Source organism: Sciurus vulgaris (assembly GCF_902686455.1).
Source record: "Sciurus vulgaris genome assembly, chromosome: 16".
NCBI lineage: Eukaryota > Metazoa > Chordata > Mammalia > Rodentia > Sciuridae > Sciurus > Sciurus vulgaris.
Genome location: NC_136477.1, coordinates 19,873,216 through 19,900,700, shown reverse-complemented (window position 1 = coordinate 19,900,700; position 27,485 = coordinate 19,873,216). Strand labels below are relative to the sequence as shown.

The window sequence follows — 27,485 nt, the reverse complement described above, 5'->3', positions numbered from 1 at the left end:
TTATTGCTGGGGTTTTATTTCATATCCTGTCACAATTTCACTTGTAAAAGGAATTGAAGAAAAATTGAGCTAGCCTAAATTATACCTTTAGATCCAAAGAAATCATGAAATAAATAAATTAGACATTTCTTCTCTAATGGGGAAAGGTATCTGGATTAGTAAATCCAAGTAGTTCTGTAAAAGTACTTTTATAGATTTTTAAAATTTATATTTTATCACACACTCTTAGTCTGAGTTGTTGAAAACTTTTTTTTTTTAGCAAAAAAGAAACTAAAATTTGTCAGACAAGTATTAATTAGGCTCACCTTTCTGTTAAATAAACATTTTCTTCAATAAGATCAAAGTAGCAAGGCATCTTCCCCTGCTTGGCACACTCCTTCCATCGCTGTGGGTCCCTGAAGTCATCCATGACACAGGAAGGTCCAATCAGCTCTGAGCCTAGAGGCACTGATGTCTCTCCCTGCTCCACCTCCAATCTAACTTTCTTTCTGTCCTGAAGCTCACCATCACTTTCAGAATCACTCTCCAATTCCTGCCTCCGCTTTTTAGGAGGCCCTCTATCTTTGATATCATTTTTTTCCAAGTTTTTTGAAAAATCTTTCCTTTCATTCACAGATAAAGAGTCCTTAAGTGAATTGCTGCTTATTTCAGGTGCTTGCACTGACCCCTTGTCCTTCTGAAGAGACAAAAGGCATTTATTGGACTGGCTTAAAAAGTGGGATCCACCCCGTTGATCCCAACTGTCGTCCTCTTCACGGTCATCTGTTAGGGAATCTGGTACCTGCCCTTGAATTCTATCATAAGCAACCCCAGTTCCAGGAGATCTACCTGCTGATCTCGGATCCCAGTAGCCATTGCCTTGCCAGTAACCACGGGTCCCACCACACTGTTCTGTACTTTGCTGATACCTGTGTGTACCACAGGCTCCATAGCTGCTATCAGGCTGCTGATAAGTGGTAGTAGGTTTTTCTGGTTGAGAGAAGTCCCACCCTAGGTTTCTGAACTCTTCTGATGAATGTAAGCCATCCATACGGGAGATCTCACAAGAGGAAGAAAAATTCAACTCTGTTTTCCCCAGTCTACTGTCTGGCCTGGTAGGGAAAGTAGTCTGTTGCCAAGACTTATTTGGGATATCTTCAAAATCATCAGAAGAATAAACAGGAAGATCTTCTTGTTGCCTAGATGTTTTGGCTTTTACTGCTTCTTCTAAATTTGTGCAACCTAGAGGGTCAGATTTCACATCGGCATGACTTGTACTATCAACACCATCACTCTGAGGATGAGCAATTTCAGGAAGGTGATTATCTACTTGTTTTCTGCTGGACTGTGTAAAAGAGATTTCTAGATTCTTCTCTATTCCTTTATGAAGGAAGAACTTCTCAGTTTGAGGACAGCCTTTACTTGCTATACTCTCAAATTTTTCCTCATATGAATGTCTCCTTGACTCCATTCTCTCATCTTCCCAGTGGTCAGAATAATGTTTGTAACTTTGACTGCTTCGAGAAGAACAAGGACTTGTTTCTTCCATAGGCAAAGTAGAATTCTTTGGCACAACCACAACAGACTGGAGACGGTTTCTTGGAATACTGCTATCATCAGAATCTGTATCTTCTGAATCACTTTCATCACTAGAACCTTCAGAAGAACCAGAATAATCTTCATGGACAGTAGACACAATTTCTGGGGCATGACCACTACTGTCACACTTTAAGGAATAAGTTACACCATCACTGTCTTCCATGGTTAAATTCAAATCGCAAGATGAAAATACAACTTCAGAGTCATCAGAAGTATGTGCATGTCCTCTTTCACCTTCTTCTAAAGAGAATTCTCGTCTCTCTCTTCGATCAAGTAGTAAGGAATTCCCTTCTTCTTGAGCTTCTTGCAAACATTTCCCAGATAAACCATTATTATGCCTGTTTTCCCAGGAAGCAAATCCCTTTCCTGAATCAGGAAGGCCACTACCTACATCTTCTGTTTCTTTTCCTGCATGCTTTAAAAATTCTGTGTTTTTTCTACTCTTCAGTACTACATCAAGACCTGGAGATGTGTTCTCACCACACTGCAAGAGAGTTAAACTGTCCACTTTTATTCCTAGTGGAAGACTCTGAAGAGATGAAGCAATACCTGAACTCCCTATAGGTTCACATAAATCGTCAAAATGATTAATAGAAGCTGAACTAGTGCTACCAACACTCTGCTTATATTCTTCACATGCAAATTTTGAGTGATCTGACAGATTTCTATTATCACATATAACTGTTTTTGATTCCAAATGCACATTCTTAAAGCTATTTGAAGAAATCTTCATAACTGAAGATTCAATATTTTCAGCTTCAGAATAACACAAAGAAGGGTTACTCTCATTTGTGGTAGAATATCTATCTGAATCTTTGGTTTTGCAGCAAGAAACTCTCATATCAATTGGTTCTTTAACTGTTTTAGAATAATCTGTAGTCATAACTGGCAAAGACATGAGTTTATCATGGTGTGGTGACACCAGAGGTTCTGTTTCTCTAAGAGGACTTTTTGACTTACTATGTTGCATGCAAGTATCATCCAAGTCTTTTTCCTTGCATTTACTAATATTCTGAAATCCATTTGATGAAAACAAGCATGCTTTGACCAAAGGGGATACCTCTGATCCAGTCACACTATCATCAGAAGTCATCAAAATAGCATCAGTTTTAGAAGTGCAAAATGTTGCCGCATCAGATTCTGCCCCAGGAGATCCATTTATATTTAATTCAATGGGACAAAAACTTCTTAACTGATCATTCTTCACTTTAGATAAAGAGTCCAATTCTTTAATACTATCATGGCTATCATGTCCTATAAATTCAGACTTAAAAATAGGTGATTCATCTAGCTTTTTAAAAGCAGGTGAATCATTTAATCGATTTGATGGAGATGGACACCCAGTCTTTTCTCTTTCAGAAATTTTACTAATAGTTCTTAATTCACTACCTTTTGAACAAGGAGTATGTAAACTAAAAGTATGAGACTGTTTGCTTTCTTCATTTAATTCTGTACAACAGAAAGAATTTTTAAATTTATCAGACTTGGGTATAGGTTTTGAAAGGGCAGATTTGTAACGGGAAGCACTATAATCGTGCTTGGAATATGATGAACCCCGCCGGAACCCCAATTCACTGGGGGGAGAACAACATCTTTTTATTGCTTCACTTTCTGAAGTCCTTTTGGATTCTCTTTCTAATTTTGAAGAATACTTTCCTCTTCTCTCAATCTCTGCATAAGAGGTCTCAGTTTTGCAGTCCCGATCAGATTTAGAATAGGATGATGATGTCCTTAGGTCTCTGTAAGAGGAGGAATGAGATGACATGCGCCTTGAGTATGACTTCTTATACTCATCTTCAGAGTCAGAACTCTCTCGTGCCCGGTTATCTATATATGGCCGAGAATAGCGTGTCCTCTCTCGATATGGGGAACTCCTATGGTAGCGGCGTTCAGAGTCATAATAATGAGATCGTTCTGACCGGGAATAGGATAAACTAGTTCTAGAGCCTCTCTCAGATCTAGAACGAGATCTGCTCCGCCTTCGCTCTCTTTCTGATCTACATCGGGAAGATATATACCGAGTATCTCTTTCAAGTTTTGAGTAGCTAAAATATTTATCATCTCTTTCTGTTTTAGATCGTGAAGATTTCCCTAACTCCTCACTTTTCGAAGGTGCTGAGCTCTTTTTTAAATCTCTTTCCTTTTCAATGCTTGCTGTAAATTTTAAATCATGGGATCTTTGACTTGAGGAAGTCCGTACAGAATCTTCATCAGATTCTGAACCAAGAAATGTGCCTTCAAATTGTGAAGATTTCTTCTTAGAACCTGGCTTTTTAACACTCAGACTAATCTTAGAACTATCTGGAATTTCTTCTTCCTTCCCAATATGGGAATCTTCTTTTTGTGAGGGAATATCTGCTTGTTCATTCAAATTTTGAGTTATGTGTTCTTCTGAACTATTAGATACAGTGTCCTGCTTAGTATCCACTTCCAAAGATTCTGGTACAATTGTAACTGGTGGTTCTTTCAGAGCTCTAACTGCTACATCTACTGGTAAGGATACTGGTGCTGTCACTGGAACTGTTACTGGTGTGTGTGGCAAGGCCATTGGCTCTATTATTGGTGCTGGTTGTGAGGGTGTTGTGGCTTGGGGAGGTGGAGGCGGTGGAGGTGGAGATGAAGGTGGTGAGTCTACAGTTGATTCTGCTATGACTGCTGGTAAGTGTACTGTGGGAGGAGATGGAGATGCTACAGTTGTAGTAGTATTCAGCGATGGCCTGGATGTTACATGAAGCAGGTGTTTCTTAAAATGAATTTTGCCCAATTCCACTCTTGATTTTGGTGGGGAAGATTCTTCCGTAGCAGACAATGTATCTCCAATGTCCATTTTACTTTTAGGAGTTGAATCTACTTGAAGAGGTGTAGCTGGGGAATTTGGAGTATCATTTTGCTTTTCATTGCCAAGTGCAGTGAGAAACCTATTCTGCAAAGTTTTTTTTGTAAGGCTGAAGCTGAATGACACCTTCTGTCGTCCCTGTTCCTCCAAATTAACTTTTGTCTTGGTGCCTTTGGGCAAAAATCGACTAGAAGCAACACCTTTGAACATTGGTCCTTTGATGAAACCTGGTTTTTGCACATTTTCAATTTTTGCCTATAAATGAAAAAACAAACAATTATCAACAAACTGTACTTACTTTTAAATGGCTAGCACCACAGTTTAAATGTTTATCAATCATAGACTCTTTATTTATAATTATTTTTGGTATTAGGCATTGAACCCAAGGGCACTTTACCACTTAACAAGCCCCTGTCTTGCGAGGGTCTTGCTAAATTGCCAAGGCTGGCCTTGAACTCCTGATCCTTCTGCTTCAGCCTCCCAAGTCACTAGGATTATAGGTATGCATCACACCTGGCAATCAGAGAATTTTTAAAAAACAAAAAATAAAAAACGAAGTAGAGTGAATTTCACTATGATACAGATGGGGGGGCGGACAGTACCAGTGACTGAACTCAGGAACACTTAACCACTGAGCCACATTCCCAGCTCTTTTTATTTTTTATTTTGAGACAAGGTCTTGCTAAGTTGCTTAGGGCATCACTAAAGTTGCTAAGGTGGCTTTGAACTTGGGATCCTCTTACCTTAGCCTCCCTAGTAGCTGGGATTGCAGACATGTGCTACCATACTTGGCTGAGAGATTATTTTTAAAACTTTTAATCATGGACATTTTCAAACATATTCAAATGTATAGAGAACAGTGTAATAAACCACTAAGAACCCCCTTCCAGTTTTAACAATTACACACATTTTTTTTTCCATTCTTGTTTCCTCTCACATAAAGAATTAACAAATTTTATAACCATTTTTCAGGTAACATCTTTCCACAAGAATTTTTTAAGGCCTGCTATGTATTTAAAGGACAAACACACAAAGGGCAGTAGTACTCAAAACAGTTTGTTTTTGTGTTATATCTGAAAAGAGAATAGAGAAGAGCAATAAAATCAATGGTCTGACAACACACAGATTCAGTTAGGAGTGTGGTGAAAAGACAGACTTATAATCAATCCACCCTTTAGGGAATGTTGATTCAATATATCTAAAATAAAGCAAGAAAGTCTGGGGCATTTTTGCTATTGTGGGGCCAGGTGGGTGGCAGGGGGGTAGGGTAGACAATAAGCACCAAAGGTAATTCTGATGAACTTTCCAAAGTTTGGGAAATTACCAGTACAGAGCAACTTCCCACCTCATTCATTTTACAGATGAGGTAAAAAGGACCAGGTCTTCTACCTTCCTGGAAATCACTCTGCTTTGACACACATGCTCATGCCACTTTATAGTATGGTAATGCTGTATGAGCAACAATGTATACCAAATAAGATTACTCCCTTCATTATCTGCCAAACCACTAAAGGAAATGGTTTGACTTAGAAGTTAAAGGTACAACTTACATTGTAGAAAGAACATCAGAAAAGTCTACGGCAACAAACTCAAGTCTAAATTAATGGTGGGGTGCTTGCCATCTGTAAAAGTTTCCTAATTGATGTTCTTTAATCAACTTTGGCTATTTAAGAAAATAATTTTCACCTTCAACATGGTGAAATATGAAATCAGTATTCAAAAGTATATAGTAACCATTCAATTGGGAAAGTAAGAGTTTCCACATATTATCATAGAGCAGTGGTTTTCAAATCCTTTTAAAAAGCAGAATTCACTTTTCAAATTAAATCTTACATTAAAGCTCAACACAAAAACACAAAGCTGTCTCTAGAGCTTTCAGCCTCCTCTACCTTTCCTAAAGCTCTTGAAACTCTAAAGTTTAGAACCCATTTTCTTGTGTTACATTCTTCACTGTGATAACTATAGCCTAGTCCTTCTCCCCAAGCCCACAAGAAGAAAGAAAAAAAAAATCATTTCATTCAAAATGAAAGCTAAAACTTTAAATGTTTTCAACTTTTATCCAATCTCTAAACTGTACTTAGAAGTCAATCCCATAATCACTGAACTACTTAAATTATACGTACCTCATTTTCTTCTTCTCTGTTTCCATTCAGCCAAGAAAATATGTGAAAAAAAGAAAGAAAGAAATATAAATACATAAAACTGACTGAAAGTTGTTTTTATTAAAACAGTACACTTGGTACCTACAGATATACTCTACATAGACTGCCCATTCCTTCATCACCTCAGTCACATTTAGTTTGACAAATATTCATTCAAGATAGTACTAGGCACTGTGCTATTTAAGGATGAATAAAGTGGAATCCCTGCCATTAAGAAGTTTAAGTTACAAAATGTAATTGTATTTCAGAAATAATTCCAACATAATGCAGCAAATACAAGGATAGATGTATGTAAAGTGTAGCAGCAAAAAGCAAAATAAGCCGCTTAGTTTAGTGGAGGATAGGAATTCAAAGAATCTTTCCTTAAAGAGATTAGTTTATGAGGAACATATTTGTGGAGACATTTCAAGCAGAGAGAGATCTCAGGCAAAGGTGTGGAGACTGAAACAAAAAAACTAAAAACTAAAAACAAAACTAAAAACAAAAAACTAAAAACATTTCAGTATTACCTAAGATTTTAGCACAGAAAGAAATCAATAATTAAGTGGAATAAGTTATAGCAGTCAGGTCAAGAGCTCGATTTCTCATTAAGAAGAATTGTACTTTACCTTATGGATCATTGGTTCTCTCTTATTGGTAACTATTCAACAGTCCTTTTGCCAAATGCAAGATATATACTGTGTTCCATAACAGTACATCTGCTCCACATACCATAATGTCTGGCTCTGTGAGCTCAATTATGTTCTAACAAACGTAACCACAGAGTATTCTGACTGTGAAGAACTGAACACCACAAAGTCTGGTGTATAACAGTGCACACCAAGGCATGTTAGGGTACTCTCAACCTGTGGAAAGCATAGCTACAAAAGGGCATGATCGCTAGACATTTATTTCAAGCAGTTTGCTCTGTAGATTATGTTGTTACGCAAGTGTAACAATATGTTTCAAGTGTTCCTTAAGAGAAATATACAAAAATACTCTCCCCAAATGTAGGTCTAACACCATAATAATTCACTCAGTCCATGCACCAGTGTTTGTGGTAGTCAAAACCAAGTTATGAGCTCCATTTGTGTACAATGTGTCTAAATGCATTCTGCTTTCATGTAAAACTAACTAGTACAAACAACAACAAGTTAAGAGCCAGGTGTGGTGAAACAGGCCTATAATCCTAGCAGCTCAAGGCTGAAGCAGGAGGCCAGCCTGGGCAACTTACTAAGACCTTATCTCTAAATAAAATTACAAAGGGCTGGGGATATAGCTCAGTGGTACAGTATCTCTGGGTTTAATCCTCAATACTGGGGATGGGGTAGGGAGACTAGTAATAAAGGGTGGGAGGAGATGGCAATATATATATGAAATCTGAAGCAGTGCCAAGATTAAGCATTTCTTTCTACCCTAAAACCACTAAAAAAAACCTCATGGATGTAATGTCAGACCCAATGTACTTGATTCTATGATGTACATTTCCCTTATACCACATCTCCACAGGATGCATCATACTATCAACATTATACTATCAGCATTATAGTTTGATAGAATGTTTTTCCTTCCCTAGTATTTCATAAAATGATCATGTCATGTAACTTTTGTCACATTAGATTTGGTTTAAATTAATACCATTTGAATTTTTTTTCAAAAACATAAAAGGTACCAGGAGATGTCCAAGCAGACACTTGTCTGCATGGTATCCATGAAATGCTAGAAATACCAAGGTGACCAGAACCCTTCCCTATGTCTCAGCAGTTCTATTTTGGACAGGCATATGGATAAAGGGCTGAAGAAATATTACAAATTTGTGAGACTGGGGGAACAGAATGAAGGCTCATTTAAAAAATCAAAGCATTGCTTGACAGAAGGTAAGATATGGGCTGGGGTTGTGGTTCAGTAGCAGAGTGCTTGCCTTACACATGTAAGGCACTGGGTTCAATTCTCATCTCTGCATAAAAATAAATAAAATAAAGGCATGCTGCCCATCTACAACTACAAAAAACTTTTTTTTAAAAAAAGGCCAAACATTTTCCAGAACCTGGTAATAATGTTTATAATAAAAATAATACAAACACAATTAGAAAACTGGTGGTGTCTAAATTTCTCATTAAAAGCATCCAACATTAATAGAGATAAACGAAATTATAAACAGCAAAGGAAAAATCCACAATCTGACCCACCAAGAGATAACCGCTATTAACTTGGTGTACATAGCTTTCTACCATGGGTCTGTGGTTTTTATGTAAATAGAGATCTTTTTAATAAGTACGGAAATCATTCCATACAAACAATTCTGCCAAAAAATTGAGGGAGTACTTTTGAGAGAAGGGGATATAGATATGTGAAGATATATTTAAGGTATAGTTGAGTTTCAAAATAAAAGCTAGACACAATGGCATGTGCCTGTAGTCCCACCTATGCAGGAGGCTGAGGCAAGAGGATCACTTGAGTCCAGGAGTTCAAGTTCAGTCTGGGGAACATAACAAGACTCAGTCTCAAACCAAACAAACAAAATAAAGCAAGTAATAGTCTTGCTGGTCTCTATTTTTCTCTTACATCATCATTTGAAAGTTGGGGGACTAGTCAGTGAAATTTACACGTGGGGAATAGAAATGGAAGCAAACTATCATCTTCAATGTGGCCAGCCAAAGTTGGACATTACCAATTAATAACAGAGCTCATCAGCACACACATTCTATTTCTGCTAACACTGTTAAGCTATCAGAGGGGGGGAAATGGTGAGTTAATCCAGCAGAATGGGTGGGGTGGGATGAGAAAGATAAAAGGCAAGGAAGGGGTTGAGAGAATTGAAGGTATCCCCAAGAACGTTTAAATGTCTTATCCATAGGTAATAGAGAAAGAAGTGAAATCTGAAGGAAGCTGAAGAAGTGAAGAAAAGGGTAAGAGCAAGTATCAGTGGCTCCAAAGAGTAGATCTGGTGAATATCAGAAGGAAGAGAGGTAGAAGGATTGGACATTATGGTCAGAATAGTATTTTAGAGTTGGAATAAACTTCAAAGAGATGACAAAACCTAGGTGTGATCATGAGAATAGACTCCTGCAGCAAAAAAGCAAGAAGCTTTTGAAGAAATTTAGTGGAACTGTGAGGCTACAATTAGTAACAAGAATCAGGTACAAATGTGCTTCACATAAGAATAACTGCTATTAAATAATGTCAGATAATATTAAAAGCAAAGAATACGGTTTTCAAAAGAAAGTTGATGAAGCAAAAATATGAAAGCTAGAAATTAAGAGTATTAAATTTCTTATATCTCCTACCATGAAAAATAAGGAGGCACATGAAAACAAGTGTTTATTTAACTATCATGAGACAATGCTAAAATAGCTTTTTTTAAAAAAGCTATTACAGAAAAAACAGAAGAGTACTGCAGCTAAGTGTCAAAAAAAAAAAAAAAAAAAAGTACAATAGGAAAACCTGCACCTTGCTGAAAAAACTGAATGGTAAAATGTGATTAATTCTATCAACATGAATATAAACTTCTATTAGGTCACAGGCCTGTAGGGAAAAAGAATTATAAAAAGTATTTCCATCATGTCAAGCTCAAGGAATGACATGACCATTAAATATCAACCAACCAATCTCTCAGACTAGGGCATCATATATAGTTTTTAAAGTGAGGCCTGCATAATGAGAAATCTGGCCAAAATATCAACAAGTTGGATAATAAAGGGATCTAGTCTGCATACCATGTCCCAAAAGAAGTGATGAAAGTTAATCTATTCTGTAAATAAGACTTATGGGACCATAATGGTTTATTTCAAAATATCAGAAAGTTCAGAAGATGAAATAGTCTAATTTTGTAAACTCCAAAATTCAAAACTGTGACCAAAAGAAATTATAGAATGACAGCTTTTAGCTAATTTTAAGTTAGAACACTTAAAATTAATTTTCTTTATCTGAAAATTAATTTTCTTTATCTGAAAAATACATACACCCGAGGGGAAATTTTGAAATACAAAGAATATAAAAATTAGGTCTCCCAACCTGCCAAAGACAACTATTAAGTTTGCATATTCTTCAAAAAAATTTGTATGCATATATGAACATCTATTATCTTTCCAGAGAGAAAATACTTACACAAGTACAAACATCTTTCTGCATCTTTTTTTTTTTTCCCCTCTACTTAAAGCCTTGGATATCAATATATATCAGCACAAGAGGCTGAGGCAGGACAATCACCAAGTCAAGGCCATGCTCAACAACTAAGTGAGACCCTGTCTCAAAATAAAAAATAAAAAGAGCCAAGATGTAGCTTAGTAGTAAATTTCCTCTGGGTTCAATCTCTAGGACAAAATAAACAAAAAACAACTCAGCAGCTCTACTAGCTCTATCAGCATAATAGCTTCTCATGTTTTTTAAGTCACTAGTATTTTGTTTTCCTGGGAAATGTTTTTACAAGTCCTTTACCAGTTAGTTATTGGGCTGCTGGTCATTCTTACTGATTTTTGAAAATTATGTGTCACTGTTCAGGGAAAGCATTTAAGTTTCTTTGCCATCAGAAACCTGGATGAAAACTATTAAAGTTAGAATTCCTGTCCTGAAGGGAAAACTAAAAGTGAGGCCCTAAGTCTCACTCCAGTCCTTCGGCTCAGTTCACTGAATTTCCTGAACCACACACATTTCAGAAATAGCATTTTATTTTTATTTTAATAAGTAAGAACTCTGAAGATTCATTCATATCTAATCTTTAAAGATTCCTTAGTAAAATTCAAATACTCCTTAGATACAGTCTTTCTCACACTTAAGTACAGGCCTCATTTAGAAGGGAAAAAAATTGTTAAGAATAGATCCCCTTAAGAACAGTGACTTTAAAAACTAAAATTGGTTTATCAAAATTTATTTCATGAGGAAGGGATGGAGAAAAGATGGTTAAGAGGTACAGGGATGGAGCTGGACAGAATAACCTAATATTTTATAGCACAGTAAGATAACTCTGGTCAACAACAATTACATGAGTATTTCAAAACAGCTAGTAGGGCCAGGTATGGTGGTTCAAGCCTGTAATTCCAGCAACTCTGGAGGCTGAGACAGGAAGATCACAAATCCCAGGCTAGTCCTGGGCAACTTAGCAAGACCCTGTCTCAAAATAAAAATTTTAAATTGTTGGAGAGGTGACTCAGGGGTAAAGTGCCCCTGGGTTCAATCCCCCCATGGGGGCAGGGTTGGGGTGTTGCCAGTGGACAGAATTTTGAATGTCCCCAGTACAAAGAAATGACATATATCTGAGGTGAGAGATATACCAATTACTCTGATCTGTTAATTTTATATTTTATACATGTATTGAAATGTCATATTGTATCCCATAAATATGAACAATTACCATGTGCCAGTTTAATATAATAATATATTTTAAAAAGATATGAAACCAAACTGCCTTTAAGGCACTTTCACTGAACTCCAAAATATGAGCCCCAATATATATCTCCCTATGTGTTATCAAGTAAAATAAATTAAAATTAAAATTTCACTTGGAAATTGCCATTGTAAGAAATTTTAACTCAAAACTGGCCAAAATAATTTTAAAGGTCTTATGAATTAGAAAATAGTATCAGTGTTAATTTCCTGAATTTGATAATTATACAGTGATTACATAAGAAAAAGTTGTTTATAAGAAATACACATTGGAGGACATAGAGGTAAAGAATCCATGTCTGGAACTTTCAAATATTTCAGAAAAAAAACTCAAAACACGTATAAAAAAGGAAACGAAAAACATAGTAAAATATTCATATTTGGTGAATTTGGATGAAGGATATATAATAAATATTTTGTGGGGAGTTGGAAGATACTGGGAATAGAACCCAAAAACATTTTATCCCCAGGCTACATTCCTAGTACCCACTCCCCACTCTTTTTTACTTTTTTTAATGACACAGGACCTTACTAAAGTGCTCAGGCTGGTTTTTTAAATTTTTGGTCTCCTGAAATGCTGGGATTACAGGCATGCACCACTGGGCCCACTTTTAAATAATTATTTTTTAAACTTGAAGATAATTAAATGTGAAAAAAATATTTTAAATCCTCACAGACTCCACAATCCTTAAGACTATGTGAACCCTTGAGGATCTTAGAACCTCACCTGGCAGAAAATTACCTCAAATCTTTCAAAATTCATATTCTGGTAGGCAGTGATAAGAATGTGCTACATTAAAAACTAGATCCTATAATGAAGTTTGAGACTGCAGAAGGCAGGATCTTGTGAAGAGAAAACTCAAGAGAGAAGACAGAACTGGTTAGTAATAAAAGGAAGCCTAGCCCAGTCCTAAACTCAAATGGTACTCTGAGCTCCCTAGAAAAAAGAGGCTTGCTGCTCCCTACTCAAGAAAGGGAATCATGGAGAAATTCTGTCATTGAACCCTTCTCAAATACATTATTATAAAAGAAACAAAATCCCATTAACTCTTGCCTCCCCACTCACCACCACTCATGTCTTATTCCCATTTTAAGTTTCTAAATCTTCGATCTGAAAACACACATGAAGAAAAAAATGGAATAGTTCAAAAATTAAACTGCCTTAATGATATGGAAATATACAAAATTAAAACTTTTATCATAAACGGTTGCATCTACCTAGCTTTCTGCTTGCCCTATTGTCATACACATTTGCAGAAAATGTTTTCTAAAAAGAAAAAACCGAGTTAATCCTTTTGCAGACCATGGTTTTGGTAAGAAATGAGTATCCTAGCTAATAGCCATGAATGCACTGGGCTTATGACAAATATAAAAACTACATCAGATCTTTCGGCAATATACAACCACACTAGATTATTCAATGGCATATTTAGGAAAGCAACAATTATAAATCAGTTCTTAAATTAACCACAAGGCTATTTGTTCAATAAGTATTTAAGGATTCAATCCTCTAAAAGCAATGCTAGAGCTAATCAAATGTCATTCAGTCTTTACCCCACCAGAAATTTCATACTTTAAGTAATATGGCATAGAGGTACACCAAAAAAACTACAATATAAGGTAACAGAAATTGCCATAAATGAAAAATCTAATAAGGGTTTTTCTTTTTAATTTTACTGTTTTGGTTCAACCTAGTCTCAACTTTCCTGATTCTCCTTCATGAAAACATAGCTTCTTTTTAGTATTTGTTTGTTTATTAAGGTATCAATGTCACGCAGCAACAAATTCACTTTGTTGATAACCTGGGTGAGAATTCTGCATCTGCCATAGATGCCTATTTTACATTCTTCCAAACCAAATCTCCATTACCATGATCTCCATGACAACTCTTAAGCGATTCCATCTCTTCACTCAGTATTCAATCCTCTTTTCTTCTCAAGAACTTCTATTTCCTATTTATTCCCTCCCCTCGATCATAAGTATCTGTCGGTCTCTATTCTTATTAGTCAAAATCTTTTAGTATACCTCACCTTAAAAGGGCAGATTGCTACTTCTCAATAATAAAATGACATCTCAAATATTATCTCCTCCAAGATTCCCCCATTGTTCTACCTTATAGCACCTTATTTTATTCTTAGCATTTATCAATGAAGGTGCTTTGTTTTGTTTTAATATAGTGTCCATTTCCTCCCCGTAGAATACTAGGTCATTTAGGCTCTGGATTTGGTTTATATTGTTCACACTTGTATATAAATGCAAAAACCACTTCTTGGAAATACAGGTAGTGCATTACCACTTTTCTATCCAATTTAGCTTGGATAAATATTTAAGGGTCTCAATAGTTAAGGGTCTCCCTTAAGTTCAAACTCAGATCAGTTTTTTGTTTTTAGTTTTTTTACAGACACATTTTGATTCATTGTACACAAAAGAGGTACAACTTTTCATTTCTATGGTTGTACACAATGTAGATTCACACCATTCCTGTAATCATAAATATATAGGGTAATACTGTCTGTTTCTACTGTTTTTCCATTCCCACACCCTCCCACCCCTTTTTCCTCTACACCATCCAAAGTTCCTTCATTCTTCTCTTCCCCCTGTCACTGCCCCCCATCGTTATATATTGTCATGCACTTATCAGAGAAAACATTCGGCCTTTGGTTTTTTGGACTTGGCCTATTTCACTTAGCATGATATTTTCCAACTTCATCCATTTACCAGCAAATGCCATAATTTTATTCTTCTTTATGGCTGAGTAATATTCCATTGTGTATATATACCACAGTTTCTTTATCCATTCGTCAATTGAAGGGCATCTAGGTTGGTTCCACAATCTAGCTATTATGAATTGAGCTGCTGTGAACACTGATGTGACTGCATCACTGTAGTATGCTGATTTCAAGTCCTTTGGGTATAAACCATGGAGTGAGATAGCTGGATCAAATGGTGGGTCCATTCCAAGCTTTCTGAGGAATCTCCATACTGCTTTCCAGAGTGGCTGTACCAATTTGCAACTCCACCAGCAATGTATGAGTGTGCCTTTTTCCCCACATCCACGCCAACACTTATTATTGCTTGTGTTCTTGATAACAGCCTAGATATTCTAATTGAAGTTAGATGAAATCTTAGGGTGGTTTTAATTTGCATTTCTCTAATTACTAGGGATGATGAGCACTTTTTCATTTATTTGTTGATCACCTGCATATCTTCTGTGAAGTGTCTGCCCATTTCCTTAGCCCATTTATTGATTGGGTTCTTTGTATTTTGGGTGTAAAGTTTTTTTTAAGTTCTTTATAAACTTTGGAGATGAGTGCTCTGTCTGCAGTACGTGTGGAAAAGATTTTCTCCCACTCTGTAGGCTCTCTTTTCACATTATTGTTTCCAGTGCTGAGAAAAAACTTTGTTTGAATCTATGCCATTTATTGATTCTTGTTTTTTGTTTGTTTGTTTGTTTGTTTGTTTGTGGCGCTGGGGATTGAACCCAGGGCCTCGTGCTTGCAAGGCGAGCACTCTGCCAACTGAGCTATCTCCCCAGCCCTGATTCTTGTTTTTATTTCTTGTGCTATGGGGGTCTTGTTAAGGAAGTCTGGTCCTAAGCCAACATGATGGAGATTTGGGCCTACTTTTTCTTCTATTTGTTGAAGGGTCTCAGGTCTAATTCCTAGATCCTTGATCCATTTTTGAGTTGAGTTTTGTACAGGGTGAGAGATAGGGGTTTAGTTTCATTTTACTGCATATGGATTTCCAGTTTTGCCAGCACCATTTGTTGAAGAGGCTATCTTTTCTCCATTGTAAGTTTTTGGCAACCTTCTCTAGTATGAGGCTACTGTACTTACATGGGTATGTCTCTGTGTCTTCGATCCTGTACCATTGATCTACCTGTCTATTTTGGTGCCAGTACCATGCCGTTTTTGTTACTATTGCTCTATAGTAGAGTTTAAGGTCTGATATAGTGATACCTCCTGCCCAGGACTGCTTTGGCTATTCCAGATCAGTTTTGACTTCAAATTATTTTTCATACTGCTCTTCATCCCACCATGTTCCTTCCTCTCTCCCAGCCTCCTATATCACCCCCATATCCATCTTAATCCACTCAAGAACTAGTATCATTTCATTTTACTTTATTCAACAATTATCTGAATGCCTACCATGTACTCAACACTTTGTAGTCTTTTTCCTATTCCTCTTCTTACCATGCCCTATACTAAAACCAAACTCCTCAATTTCTACATAAACTTTACTATTCTGCCTTCCCAACTAGAGTTTAAGTTACAAAGAGACAAAGGCAACATTTTATCCTAACTGAATAATCTCTCCAGAGCATAACATTCCCATTCCTATTACAAATTCTCATTACTTTTTAAATCAAAGAAATTCCTTTACAAGGGTACCATGTTTTAGTCTTCACCTTTCAAGCAATTCTCAAAGGAAAAGAGAGAATATCTCAAAACTGACTTACAAGAAAAATAAGCCATTGAGGTCATAAATTAATTTGTGACATGCCATGATCTCATCCAAGAAATAGGATCTATAGGGCAAGTGAATTAAAACAATGATGAGAAATATATGGAATTTATGTGAACAATTAAGCCATGAATACTACACTGCTCTTTATCAAAGGCCTTTAAGGTTTAGATAAGCACTCTGGGACAAGTATGCTAACCTGAACTAGTGTACATGGACTTGTAAACACGAGCACTACTTCTCACTTGCTTTAAACCCACATCTTCAACTAACATAGTATCTCAAACATAAAAGTGCCTACTGACAGAGATTCACATCTAGCAATTAAGTTAGAAAAAATAACAATTTGATAATAAAAACAAATATTCTGCTTATACAGGTCAAAATTGCAGTTCTTTCTCCCAATGTCATACTATTTGTATAATTTATAGTTGAAACTTTAATGTGGAATGTATAAAAAAGAGTGAATAAAGCTAACTTTTTCTTTAAACAAGAAATCACTTTAACAAATGTACCACTACAGAATTCCAGAGTCAGTGAGGAAAGGTAAGAATATCACCCTAAATGTTAGCAATTGTATATTATACCTGAAATCTGTTTCTAAATTTGTCTTCCAAATTAATTTGCATAGGGCTGAGGTTAGGTTGTGGCTCAGTGGTAGAGTGCTTGCCTAGCACTCGTGAGGCCCTGGGTTCGAATCCCCAGCATCATATAAAAATTATGTCCATCTACAACTAAAAAATACATATATATATTTTTAAAAGGACATTTGCATAAAATACATGTTGAGAAAACTTTTTCTAGACCCATAAATTAGGATGTATGGTGATCTAATCTGAACATTTTAGGGCCCAGGTGTTAAAGATTACTGTTAAATTACATTACTTTTGTTCACTATTTTGAATTCACCTCTTAAATTACCTATTTTCTTTTCCTCATTACCAAATAACCTTCAGAAGATTTTACATACATACATAAACACACACACACACAAATTCATCTTTAGTACTGATGAAATCACAACAGAAGGAATTGAGGGTAAGATTTTAGCGACCTGACATTGTCCTCTAGTTCCAATTACTAGACCACCAATACAGGAACTAACATTTTTGTTTTTCAGGTACTGGGTTTAAACGCTTTTCATACATTTAGCTCATTTGATCCTAAAACCTACAAAGGGTTTTTTTTTTTTTTTTTTTTTTTTTAATTTTGTTGTAGATGGACACCATACCTTTATTTATTTTTATGTGGTGCTGAAGATCAAACCTAGTGCCTCACACATGCCAGGCAGGCACTTTACCACTGAGCCACAACCCCAGTCACGCAAAAGTTTTTGTTGTTGTTGTTGTTGTTGTTATTTTTTAATTACCACTGTACAAATGAAGAAACCTGAGGTCACAGCTAATTTCAGAGTCAAGTATCTGTTTTGATAGTCTGTGCTCTTTAAATTAGATATGTATTAGATATTACACAAAACTGAGAACAAAGGGTAAAAAAGGTTCAGTGAAACAGATTTTGACTACACCTGCCTAACAACAGAGGGATAGGATTGTTAACCTGGGAGGAAATAACAGTAGCAGAAATATGCAAAACAGTTCTGATGATCATGTGTCCACATTAGTCCTAAACTATATTAAGAAATCACTATTTTGGTTTTTTTTCCTGTTTTTTTTTTTTCCAATTTAGGACAGATTCTTTTATGAAGAAGCTACCTATTTAGTATCCTAAAGCCAGTGCAGAATACAAAAAAGGATATGTGAGATAAAACTTTGACCCAAAACACTTAACATTTATTTTAGGTAATAAAGATACTCATTCACATATAAATGATGACATTATAATTGCCAAGTAATGAGTTCAACAAATGCAACCAGTGTCTGAGAGAAATGGTTTACTACAATCCGACTGAAGAATAGAAGTTCATCTTCTTAATGTTTACACTGTATCTTTTTTTTTTTTTTTTTTTTTTGCGGTGCTGGGGATTGAACCCAGGGACTTGTGCTTGCAATGCAAGCACTCTACCAACCGAGCTATCGCTATCGCCCCAGCCCTTACAACTGTATCTTGTACTTTACCAGACTGTGTTACTTATGCCAGTCTTCCAGTCCTACTCTTGCTTAACTACATTAAATAGGAACACAAAAACAGGTGATGGTCAGCTCTTTTATGCTATTATAGAATTTCATGCAAATCAGTCCTTAAAAACTCACCTTCAAAGTAAAAAACTGTGATGTGATTTAAACCTAAACACTTGACAAATGCAAGGTTTCTTTCTCTCTCACTCTCTTTTTCTTTTTTAGCATTAAGGATTTAACCAAGTGGTATTCTACCACTGAGTTACACCCCCAGCCCTTTTTATTTTTTATTTTAAGACAGGATTTCTTTCACTAAGTTGTCCAGGTTAGCCTTGAACTTGGAATCCTCCTGCTTTAGCCTCCCAAGTAGCTGAGATTACAGATTTGCACCACTGGATATGGCAGGTTTTTCTTTTTATATACAAAGATAATAATTCTAAATCTCTTCACAAATACCTCATTTAGAGTGAATATTAAAAATACTTCTGAAAATAATTTCATTCTTCCACATTTACGAAGTTTTTTGTTATTAAATTAAGAAAGTAAATATATACATGAGATGCTTTCTATTTTAGCAAAATACAGAAAAAATTTTTAAAAGTTTCTAACATAATAAAATTACCCCAGACCAAAATCAAAACACATCAAAAAGCAACGAAATTCAGTTATCTTGAAAAACAAAAGTTTAACTGCAATTAAAAGTAGTCAGCATTGGCTTTGAAATTTGTGCTAGGATGAGACTTTGGAAAATTAAGTTTCTTGCACAGTACAGTGGGGATCGAAGCTGTTGAGTAGGGATTCTGGAAAGCATTGTGTTCCTGAGCCCCCAGCATGGCAGGTCTAAAGAGGTAGGCAAGCCAGATGTGGCCAGAAGAACATGGTGCTGTAGCTGCTGTACCACTGACATGCTGCCCTGTATCACCCTCGAGAGCCAGGCTATGTGCCCTGATCTTTTAGACAAGCCCTCAGTGATCCAGAACCAAGACCTCCCCAGCTCCCTAAAACAGTGCCTCACCACTTTGGATCCTCAGATGTATAGCAAGCAGCCAGCGCAAGGGAGAGCCACATTTGGGAATCAGCTAAAATGCAGAATGTCGTGACACCTGACCCCAAGGAAAAGAAGACATGTGACATCAGACTGCTGGTTCCAAGTGAATACTGCCAGCAGTTGACTGTTCTGCAGGGCAATGTCTTCTCTAACAAGCAGGACCCACTTGAGCGCCAGTTTGAACACTTTAACCAGGCCAACACAATCCTCAAGTCCCAGGCCTGGGCTCCATCATCTATGACATCAAGTTCTCTGAGCTCACCTACCTCAATGTGAGTCTATCAATTGCTCATTACTAGAGGCACTTAAAGGTGTCTTCGTGGGGCTGGGGTTGTGGCTCAGTGGTGGAGCGCACGCCTTGCATGTGTGAGGCACTGGGTTCGATCCTCAACACCACATAAAAATAAAAAGGTATTGTGTACATCTATGACTAAAAATATATTTTTTAAAAAAAAGTTGTCATCACAGACTCCCTCAAGCGAGCTGTGGGCCACGAAGTCATCAAGCTGCTTGTGAATGTGGATGAGGAGGACTATGAGCTGGGACAATAGAAACTCCTGAGGAGTTTGATGCTACAAGCACTGCTCTGACCTTTTCCCCTTCTTACTTCTTTGGAGACCGTTCCCACCACACACCCTGGAGTATACATACTGTTCTGGGGTTTGTTTTCTACCCTTCCAACCAATCACACTCCACCATTTTTTTTTTTTTTTTTAAAGACAAAAGGAAAATGGAAAGTGGTGTTCCCCACAGCCCCCCCGCACCCATGTGCCTGGGTTTCCCCTTTGTTTCCTGTTTTCACTTACTCTAGATTGTGTGTCTCTATAGCCACCTTACCACTAAGCCATGTAAGACAAAATCTATAGAGAGAAGTAAAGTTTATAGAACAGTCTTTGCAAGGGATTGAAGTGAACACTGCTTTTGGGTGAAGTTATCAATACTTCTTGCTTTATTAGGGCTCTTAAATTTTGTCTGAAGGAAAAAAAGAAAGCCAGCATTTATTTTCTGATTTTTGTGAAAAGTTTAACCTTTTTTAATTGCAATCAATGTTTAGGGTATAAAAATATTTCAAGTTAGCCAGGTACAGTGGGTGTGTACCTGTAATCCCAGCTACTGGAAGGCAGAATTGAAAATTCCACATTACTCTATATGCCCTGCTTCAAAATAAAACAAAAAGGGACTGAGCAGATGTAGCTCAGTGATGAAGCACTTGCCTAGCATGTGCAAGGCCCTGGGTTCAATTCCCAAATCCAAAAAAAGAAGAGAAAAAAAAAAAAAATTTTAAGACAACTAACACAAGGACAAGTAGGGCAAATGCTACCTCATGAATTTGGTGACCTGAAACTCTTATTCTTATAAGGCAAAACCAATGTTAATATAGGCTATTATGAATTACAGTACACTGAACATACCACCTTTAACCATTTCATACAGGAAAATAAAGTTATCTCATACGCTAGTAAGAGACTAGAAATAGCGTAAATTTTCATCAAAAAACTGGCTGAATGACCCTGTAAATCCACCTGATGGAGTAATATGAAGCTTCCAAAAGTAACAAAGAGGGCTGGGGATATAGATCAGTTGGTAGAGTACTTGCCTCACAGGCACAAAGCCCTGGGTTCAATCCCCAGCACCACACACACACAAAAAAAAAAGTAATGAAGATCTCTGGAATCTGCTCTGGATCACGTCCAAAATGTAAAAGGGACGGGGAAAGGGGGTAGTCAAACTACAGTACATTAAGTATGCTACTTTTTTTTTTTATAAGGAGGTGGGAAAAAAACACACATACTTATATTTTCAAAATGGAAAAATCAAAGAAAATGATACGCAATGGTTACATATTAAAGGAAATGGCAAGGGGAGAACAGGGATGAAAGTCAGATCTCTTTGAACATTCTTTCATTGCACTATCAACGTTATCATGTAAAATGTATTTTTTTAGAAGAAAGAATAATTTCTAAAAATTAAAGCCAAACTATTAAACTGTGTATCAGGTTGCATAACCACATTCATAAAGAAGAGTTAAGGTAAAACAATTGATTTTTTTTGTTTGTTTTTAATTATAGATGGATATAATACCTTTATTTTATTTATTTATTTTTATGTAGTGCTGAGGATCACACCCAGTGCCTCACACATGCTAGGCAATGCTCTACCACTGAGTTACAACCACAGCCCACAAAACTATTTTATTTATTTTTTTTTGTAGTTGTAGATGGACAGCACACCTTTGTTTTATTTGTTTATTTTTATGAGATGCTAAAGATAGAACCCAGTGCCTTACATGTGTTAGGCAAGCACTCTGCAATTGACAGCGAACTGCCCCAGCCCCACAAAACTGTTTCTGACAAGCTATTGCCTATAGGAACATGCCCTAGAGGCCAAAACAAAACAAAACAAAACAAAAAAAAAAAGGACATCTTAATCTGTATTTGGTACTCGTAACTGTTATAATATTGGTATTATTAAATAAAGCATATGTTGTTCCATTAGGAATCAAGATTTTCAGTATAAAGATACAAGAATTTTTAAAATAAAAACCATATGCTTAAACATGAATTGGAAAAAATCAGTACGTCAGAATTTTTCTTTAAAAAAAATACACATATCCTAACTCTGTTAAGCAAAATTACCTAGAAGCTTACAACAGAGTAGCAAAGAGAAAAGCATGACTGGTGTCTACTCTGTTGTCTCTAAATACCATTTCTATTAATAAGGCTCCAAGTCTCATAAGAAAATGTTTGATTCCAGGACTGAGGCAGAAGAACACAGTAAGTTCTGATCAACAACGTTATCAATGTTTACCAGAATCGTGAAAAAGGACACAGAAGCCAATCTGAAAAGCTTCCACTGGTCAAAGATGAGGCAGTTGAGCAATAAGAACAAACATGAATGCAATATATTGAAACAACAAATATATAGAAACAAACTCACTATAAGTCCACTTTGGTCATTTTTAGAGGTTAGAATGTCAATAGGACACTACCTCATCATCTGAAAACTGACAAAAAAATCCAGTATGTTTCCTATCTTTTGTGTAAGAATGGTATTTCTGGGCAAATAGTTGGTAATAGTTCTTTACAGAAGAATTTCAGCTGATAAAAAATGCAGAAGGAATATAAATAATGAAATTAGAAAAAATACTACTTTGTGACTCCTATGAAATAATGGATCTAGGCAGCAATCATCTATAGAACCTAAAACCCACAGATGAAAGATGGAGAACTCTGCAATGGAAACATCAGGTTGACTCTACTAGAGCCCATCAATCAATTCTGATGTCACTTTAAAAAAAAAAAAAAAAACTTGATACATGTCTCCTAAGAAGATGGCAATGGGTAAATAATAAATTGCTCTTATATGGCAAAGGGGGATTTGATGGAGCTACTACTTTCCAAAAAGTATGGGGAAAAGAAAAACATGTTAAAGGACAACTACATGAATGCATAGAGGAAACACCTGGGATAAAGAGACTATTGCAGATTAAGAGAAATTGCAGCTCTGATAACATAATTATTTAGAAACTGATTCTTTAATCAAACAGAGATATTAAGAAATAATTGCCAATGGCACTAGATATAATAATGGAACTGTGGTTCCTTTTCTAAAAAAGTCTTTATTCTCCTAAAGATATATATCAAAGTATTTAAGCATGAAAAGGTGGGCTTTCTGGGGTGCTTTAAAATATTTCAGTACGTTGGGCATGGTGGCACACACCTGTAATCCTAGCAACTAGAAAGGCTGAGGAAGGAGGATCACAAATTCAATGTCAGCCTCAGCAACTTAGAGAAGTCCTAAGCCACTTTGTGAGAACCTGTCCCAAAGTAAAAAGTAAATAGGCCTGGGGATGTGGCTCAGTGGTTAAGCAACCCTGGGTTCAATCCCCAGTACCAAAAACTAAATAAAATTATTTCAGTAAAGCCTGGCTCAGTAGCTCTCCCCATAATCCCAGCTACTCGAGGCTTAGGTAGGAGAATAACAAATTCAAGGTCATCCTGGGCAATTCAGGGAAACCCTGTCTCAAAATGCAAAAAATAAATAAAAAGGACAGGGGATACAAAAAGTAATACAAAAAGTAAATAAAATAAAATTCAGTAACAACAAAAAAAGGGAAGTAGATGAACAGACAAAACTAAAATGTTAACCTTTGTTAAAGTTGGATCAGAATATTAAAGGCGGGGGAGGGAGGTCTATCATTATATTATTCTCTCTTTTGTTAATGTTTGAAAATTTCCATAATAGAAACCGCCGTACTTACAAGAGGATAACAAATCCCCAAACAGGAATAAATGACATGAGGGCAGACCATATGTGCACATGCAACAGAAAAGGGAAGGTAGTCGAAGTACACTAGTAAAACCTTTGTATCCCTGTTGTCGTCCAATTACCCACCTACCTCCATACTCCCGCAAATCAGGGCTCACTCACCTTCTTGTGGCTGAGCAGTAATCCCCTTACCCAAGCAAAAGTAATCACCAGGATTCATCCATATGACTAAGACTTTATTTCAAAGTTTGTAAGAATGTCACTCATCAACAAAACAAATAGTAACAAAAAAAAAAAAATCATAGATATATAATCACAATGAACAGGATGGTATGAAAGAAAATACTTTCTATAAATTAACTTTTGCCAAGTAACATCAATATGCGATTTTGCTTCAGCATATTTAATTTGAAAAGACTCAAGAAATTTAGGTGAGGGATAAAAATCTCCCAACAAGAGTAGAAATAAAACTAATTTGTGGCCAGGTGTGATAGCACATTCCTATAATTCCAGCTACTTGGGAGATTAAGGCAGGAGAATCACAAGCTCAAGGTCAGTCTGGGCAATTAGTGAGATTCTGTCTCAAAATAAAATATAAAAATTAAAGGCCTGGGGATATAGCCTAGTGGTAGAGTGCTTGCCTAGCATGCTTAAAGGGGTTCAATCCCCAGTATGGCCAAGAAAAAAAAAGAAAAAACCTATCTGGAGTTCAGGAAGGAGAGAAATATTACTACTCTGAATATTTAAATTCATTTCCATCCATTTGCCAATGTTTTAAGATAAGGTACCAAAGTACTAATTTTTTTTTTTTTTTCCCAGTGCTGGGGATTGAACCCAAGACCCCCCAGTCCTCCCGATACCAATTTTCTTTTGGTGGTGGTACAGGCAATTGAGCCCAGGACTTAGGCAAATGCTATAATCACTGAGCCACACGCCCAGCCCTCTATCTCATCTGGTTGTTTTTATCTCAAAAATCAAATTATATTACACCAGAATTTTTAAGAAAATATAGACCGTTCACTATCCTACCTGTCCAGTCCCTAAGTACTTCAATCACAGAAGGTGTTAAATAGTCAACAGCTCACTAGAGGATACCAAATCTTATGCTCTATGACAAAACTATGAGAGACATACCACTCACAGAAAACAAAAAAAAATAAAATAACAGAAAGAATATAGCTTCAAATTAACAATAGTAGCTAACACATCCATCAATACAGATAAGAGAACTGAAAATCAAAGTTGACAATTTGTGCCAGGCACAGTGGCACATGCCTATAATCCCAGCAACTTGGCAGGCTGAGACAGTAGTACAGTGAGTTCAAAGCCAGCCTCAGCAACTTAGCAAAGTCCTAAGCAACTCAGCAAGACCCTGTCTGTAAATAAAATACAAAACTGGGCTAGAGATGTGGCTCAGGGGTTGAGTGCCCCTGAGTTCAATCCCTGGTACCAAAAAAAAAAAGTAATAGTAGTAGTAGTAGTAATAGTAGTAGTAATATTACATTATTTCAAAGAGAAGATGGTTATCTGTTTAAAATACTTCATATAGCACATAGTTAATGCTCAATAAATAGGAGCTGTAGCAATTTAAATTATGTATTTGTAAGATTCCTTGATCATATCAGTCTCCACTATTAGAATATAAGCTCACAATAGCCAGGCCCTTGGTCATTTTTATATCCCCAGAGTTTTGGCATTAAATTGAATAAATAAGGAATACAGAGGTAGAGGTAGAAGGTGAGAGTCAAAGAAAGGTTAAAGAGAATGGCAAAGAAACAGTAGCTACAAAAGGAAAAGGAAGCTGACATTTACTTGGACTTCAGGTCAGTGCCAGTTGATTAACAGTTTGCTACTTATTATAAGTAGTGAAACAGACAAAAAGTTTAGAAATTTTTATAGCAATCTGCTCTTGATCAGTGATCAGGTTTGTATTTTTTAAAGCTTTTTATTAGGAAATAATGATAGATTCATTGGAAACTGAAAAAAATAGTCCCTTGTACTCTTTACCCAATTCCCCTCAACAGTAACATACAGTTGTAGTATAATATCAAAACCAGAAAAGAGATATTGGTTAATTATTGCTTACTAAATTAGATCTTAATTTAGTTTTAACAAGCATTCATATTCACATATGTATAGTTTTATAAAATTTAATTTCATGTGTAGATTTATATAACCATCATAATTAATACTTAACTTTTTGATCAGTAGGCTCTGCGTTTTCAATGTCTAAATTTTTCACTTCATGTTTCTAGTAATTTGTTTTTATATCTTGTGTAAAAAAATTATAGTCCATGATAAGAGTGAAAGTAAGGAAAAAATGTTTCTGGTCATTAACCAATTACTTTGAGAAATATTAAAGCTAGATATGCTAAAATTGGCTTTATTCTATTTGGAACGCGATTTCCTAAATAATGGACCATTGGATTTTGTTTTTCTCATAAGGTGGTATATAATCCTAAATTGAAACACACACACATAGACCTCATTTTTAACTCCAATACTATGGATTGAACCCAAGAGTGCTCTACCTCTGAATTATAACCCCAGCTCTCCCTTTTCCCACCCTAATTATTTATTTTTTAGATAGGGGGTCTCACTGAGTTACCAAGCTGTCCTCAAATTTGCCATCCTCCTTGCCTTGGCCTTCCAAGTAGCTGGGAGCACATGTATGTATGTACTACCATGCCCAGCTGATCCCACTTCTGGTATGTCAGTTTTATTTACACCTAATAAAGTTCAATTCTTCAGTCTTTTACTTCCATGATATCCAACAGAACACAGCAAACAAAAGTTAGAATTTAATTTAAAATGTCATCTCCATAAACATCCATGTTCACCCAAAAATCTTTGATAAAAATAATTACTTTCTTATTTTTCCAAATATCTGAAAACATATTAGAATAATTTCTTACCTGGACCTTTGAGAAACTTTTCACTGTTTAGACTTACTAGGATAATGTCACTTATTAAAATACTTTCGGCTACTAGTCCACACTTTCTACACTCTTATTTATAAAGGTAAGATTAGGATCCTGTAAACTATATGTCTCTTTGGCATCAATAATAGGTACCAAAGGGAGATTGAAAGGGTGGATGAATAAGAGGGAATCAGTTCCTTCCTTCTGCTCATTCCTATGTATATATGCATGTGTTTGCATGTATGTTGTATGTATATGTAGGTAGACAATTATATGTTCCTATGTATACTGACCCATCCGTGTCCTTCACCCTATCAAAAGCTTTGATTTCTGTTTCTACCCTTTTCCCCACAATCCCAGACCAGCCTGACTACAAGCCCTCAAAAACAACATGTACCAAACGGGGAACATCTCAGAGGTCCCAGTTCCAAGTGGCCCTATTCCAGGCTTCTAGATTCTAGTAACGACATCTTTTAGCTTTTTCACAGCCCTAAGGCAGGTAGCTACCTGGCTCATACAGACTAAAGCAACCTGAAAGCTGAAAGCACTTTTCTTAACTATAATAAAACCACAGGGGTTGGAGGTGTAGCTCAGTGGTAGAGCACTTATTTTGCATGAGCAAGGCCAAGGTTTGATCCCCAGTGCCACAAATAAGCAAATGAAAGAGAAACATAAAACTGACGTAATTATTCCAAAATAGTTGTGATACTACTCATCCCTTTACTGCCAAGTTAGGGAACTTCTAACTAAGACACTCTAAAAATCATGAAA

At 36.2% G+C, this 27,485-nt stretch overlaps 1 protein-coding gene across 5 annotated transcripts in view; it reads right to left on the bottom strand.

Annotated features, from left to right (window-relative positions):
• SETD2 (SET domain containing 2, histone lysine methyltransferase) overlaps positions 1–27,485 on the bottom strand; it is a 119,485-nt gene that overhangs the window by 74,799 nt on the left and 17,201 nt on the right. For all 5 annotated transcript variants that reach the window (XR_013760097.1, XR_013760098.1, XR_013760099.1 and 2 more), the window contains exons 2-3: positions 6,538–6,553; positions 306–4,669 (exon numbers count right to left, since the gene is read on the bottom strand). Coding sequence is in view for 2 of the 5 variants with exons in the window: in XM_079116679.1 (XP_078972805.1) it covers positions 306–4,669; positions 6,538–6,553 (4,380 nt within the window). In the remaining 3 variants the exon portion in view is untranslated. The remainder of the gene's footprint in view (positions 1–305; positions 4,670–6,537; positions 6,554–27,485) is intronic.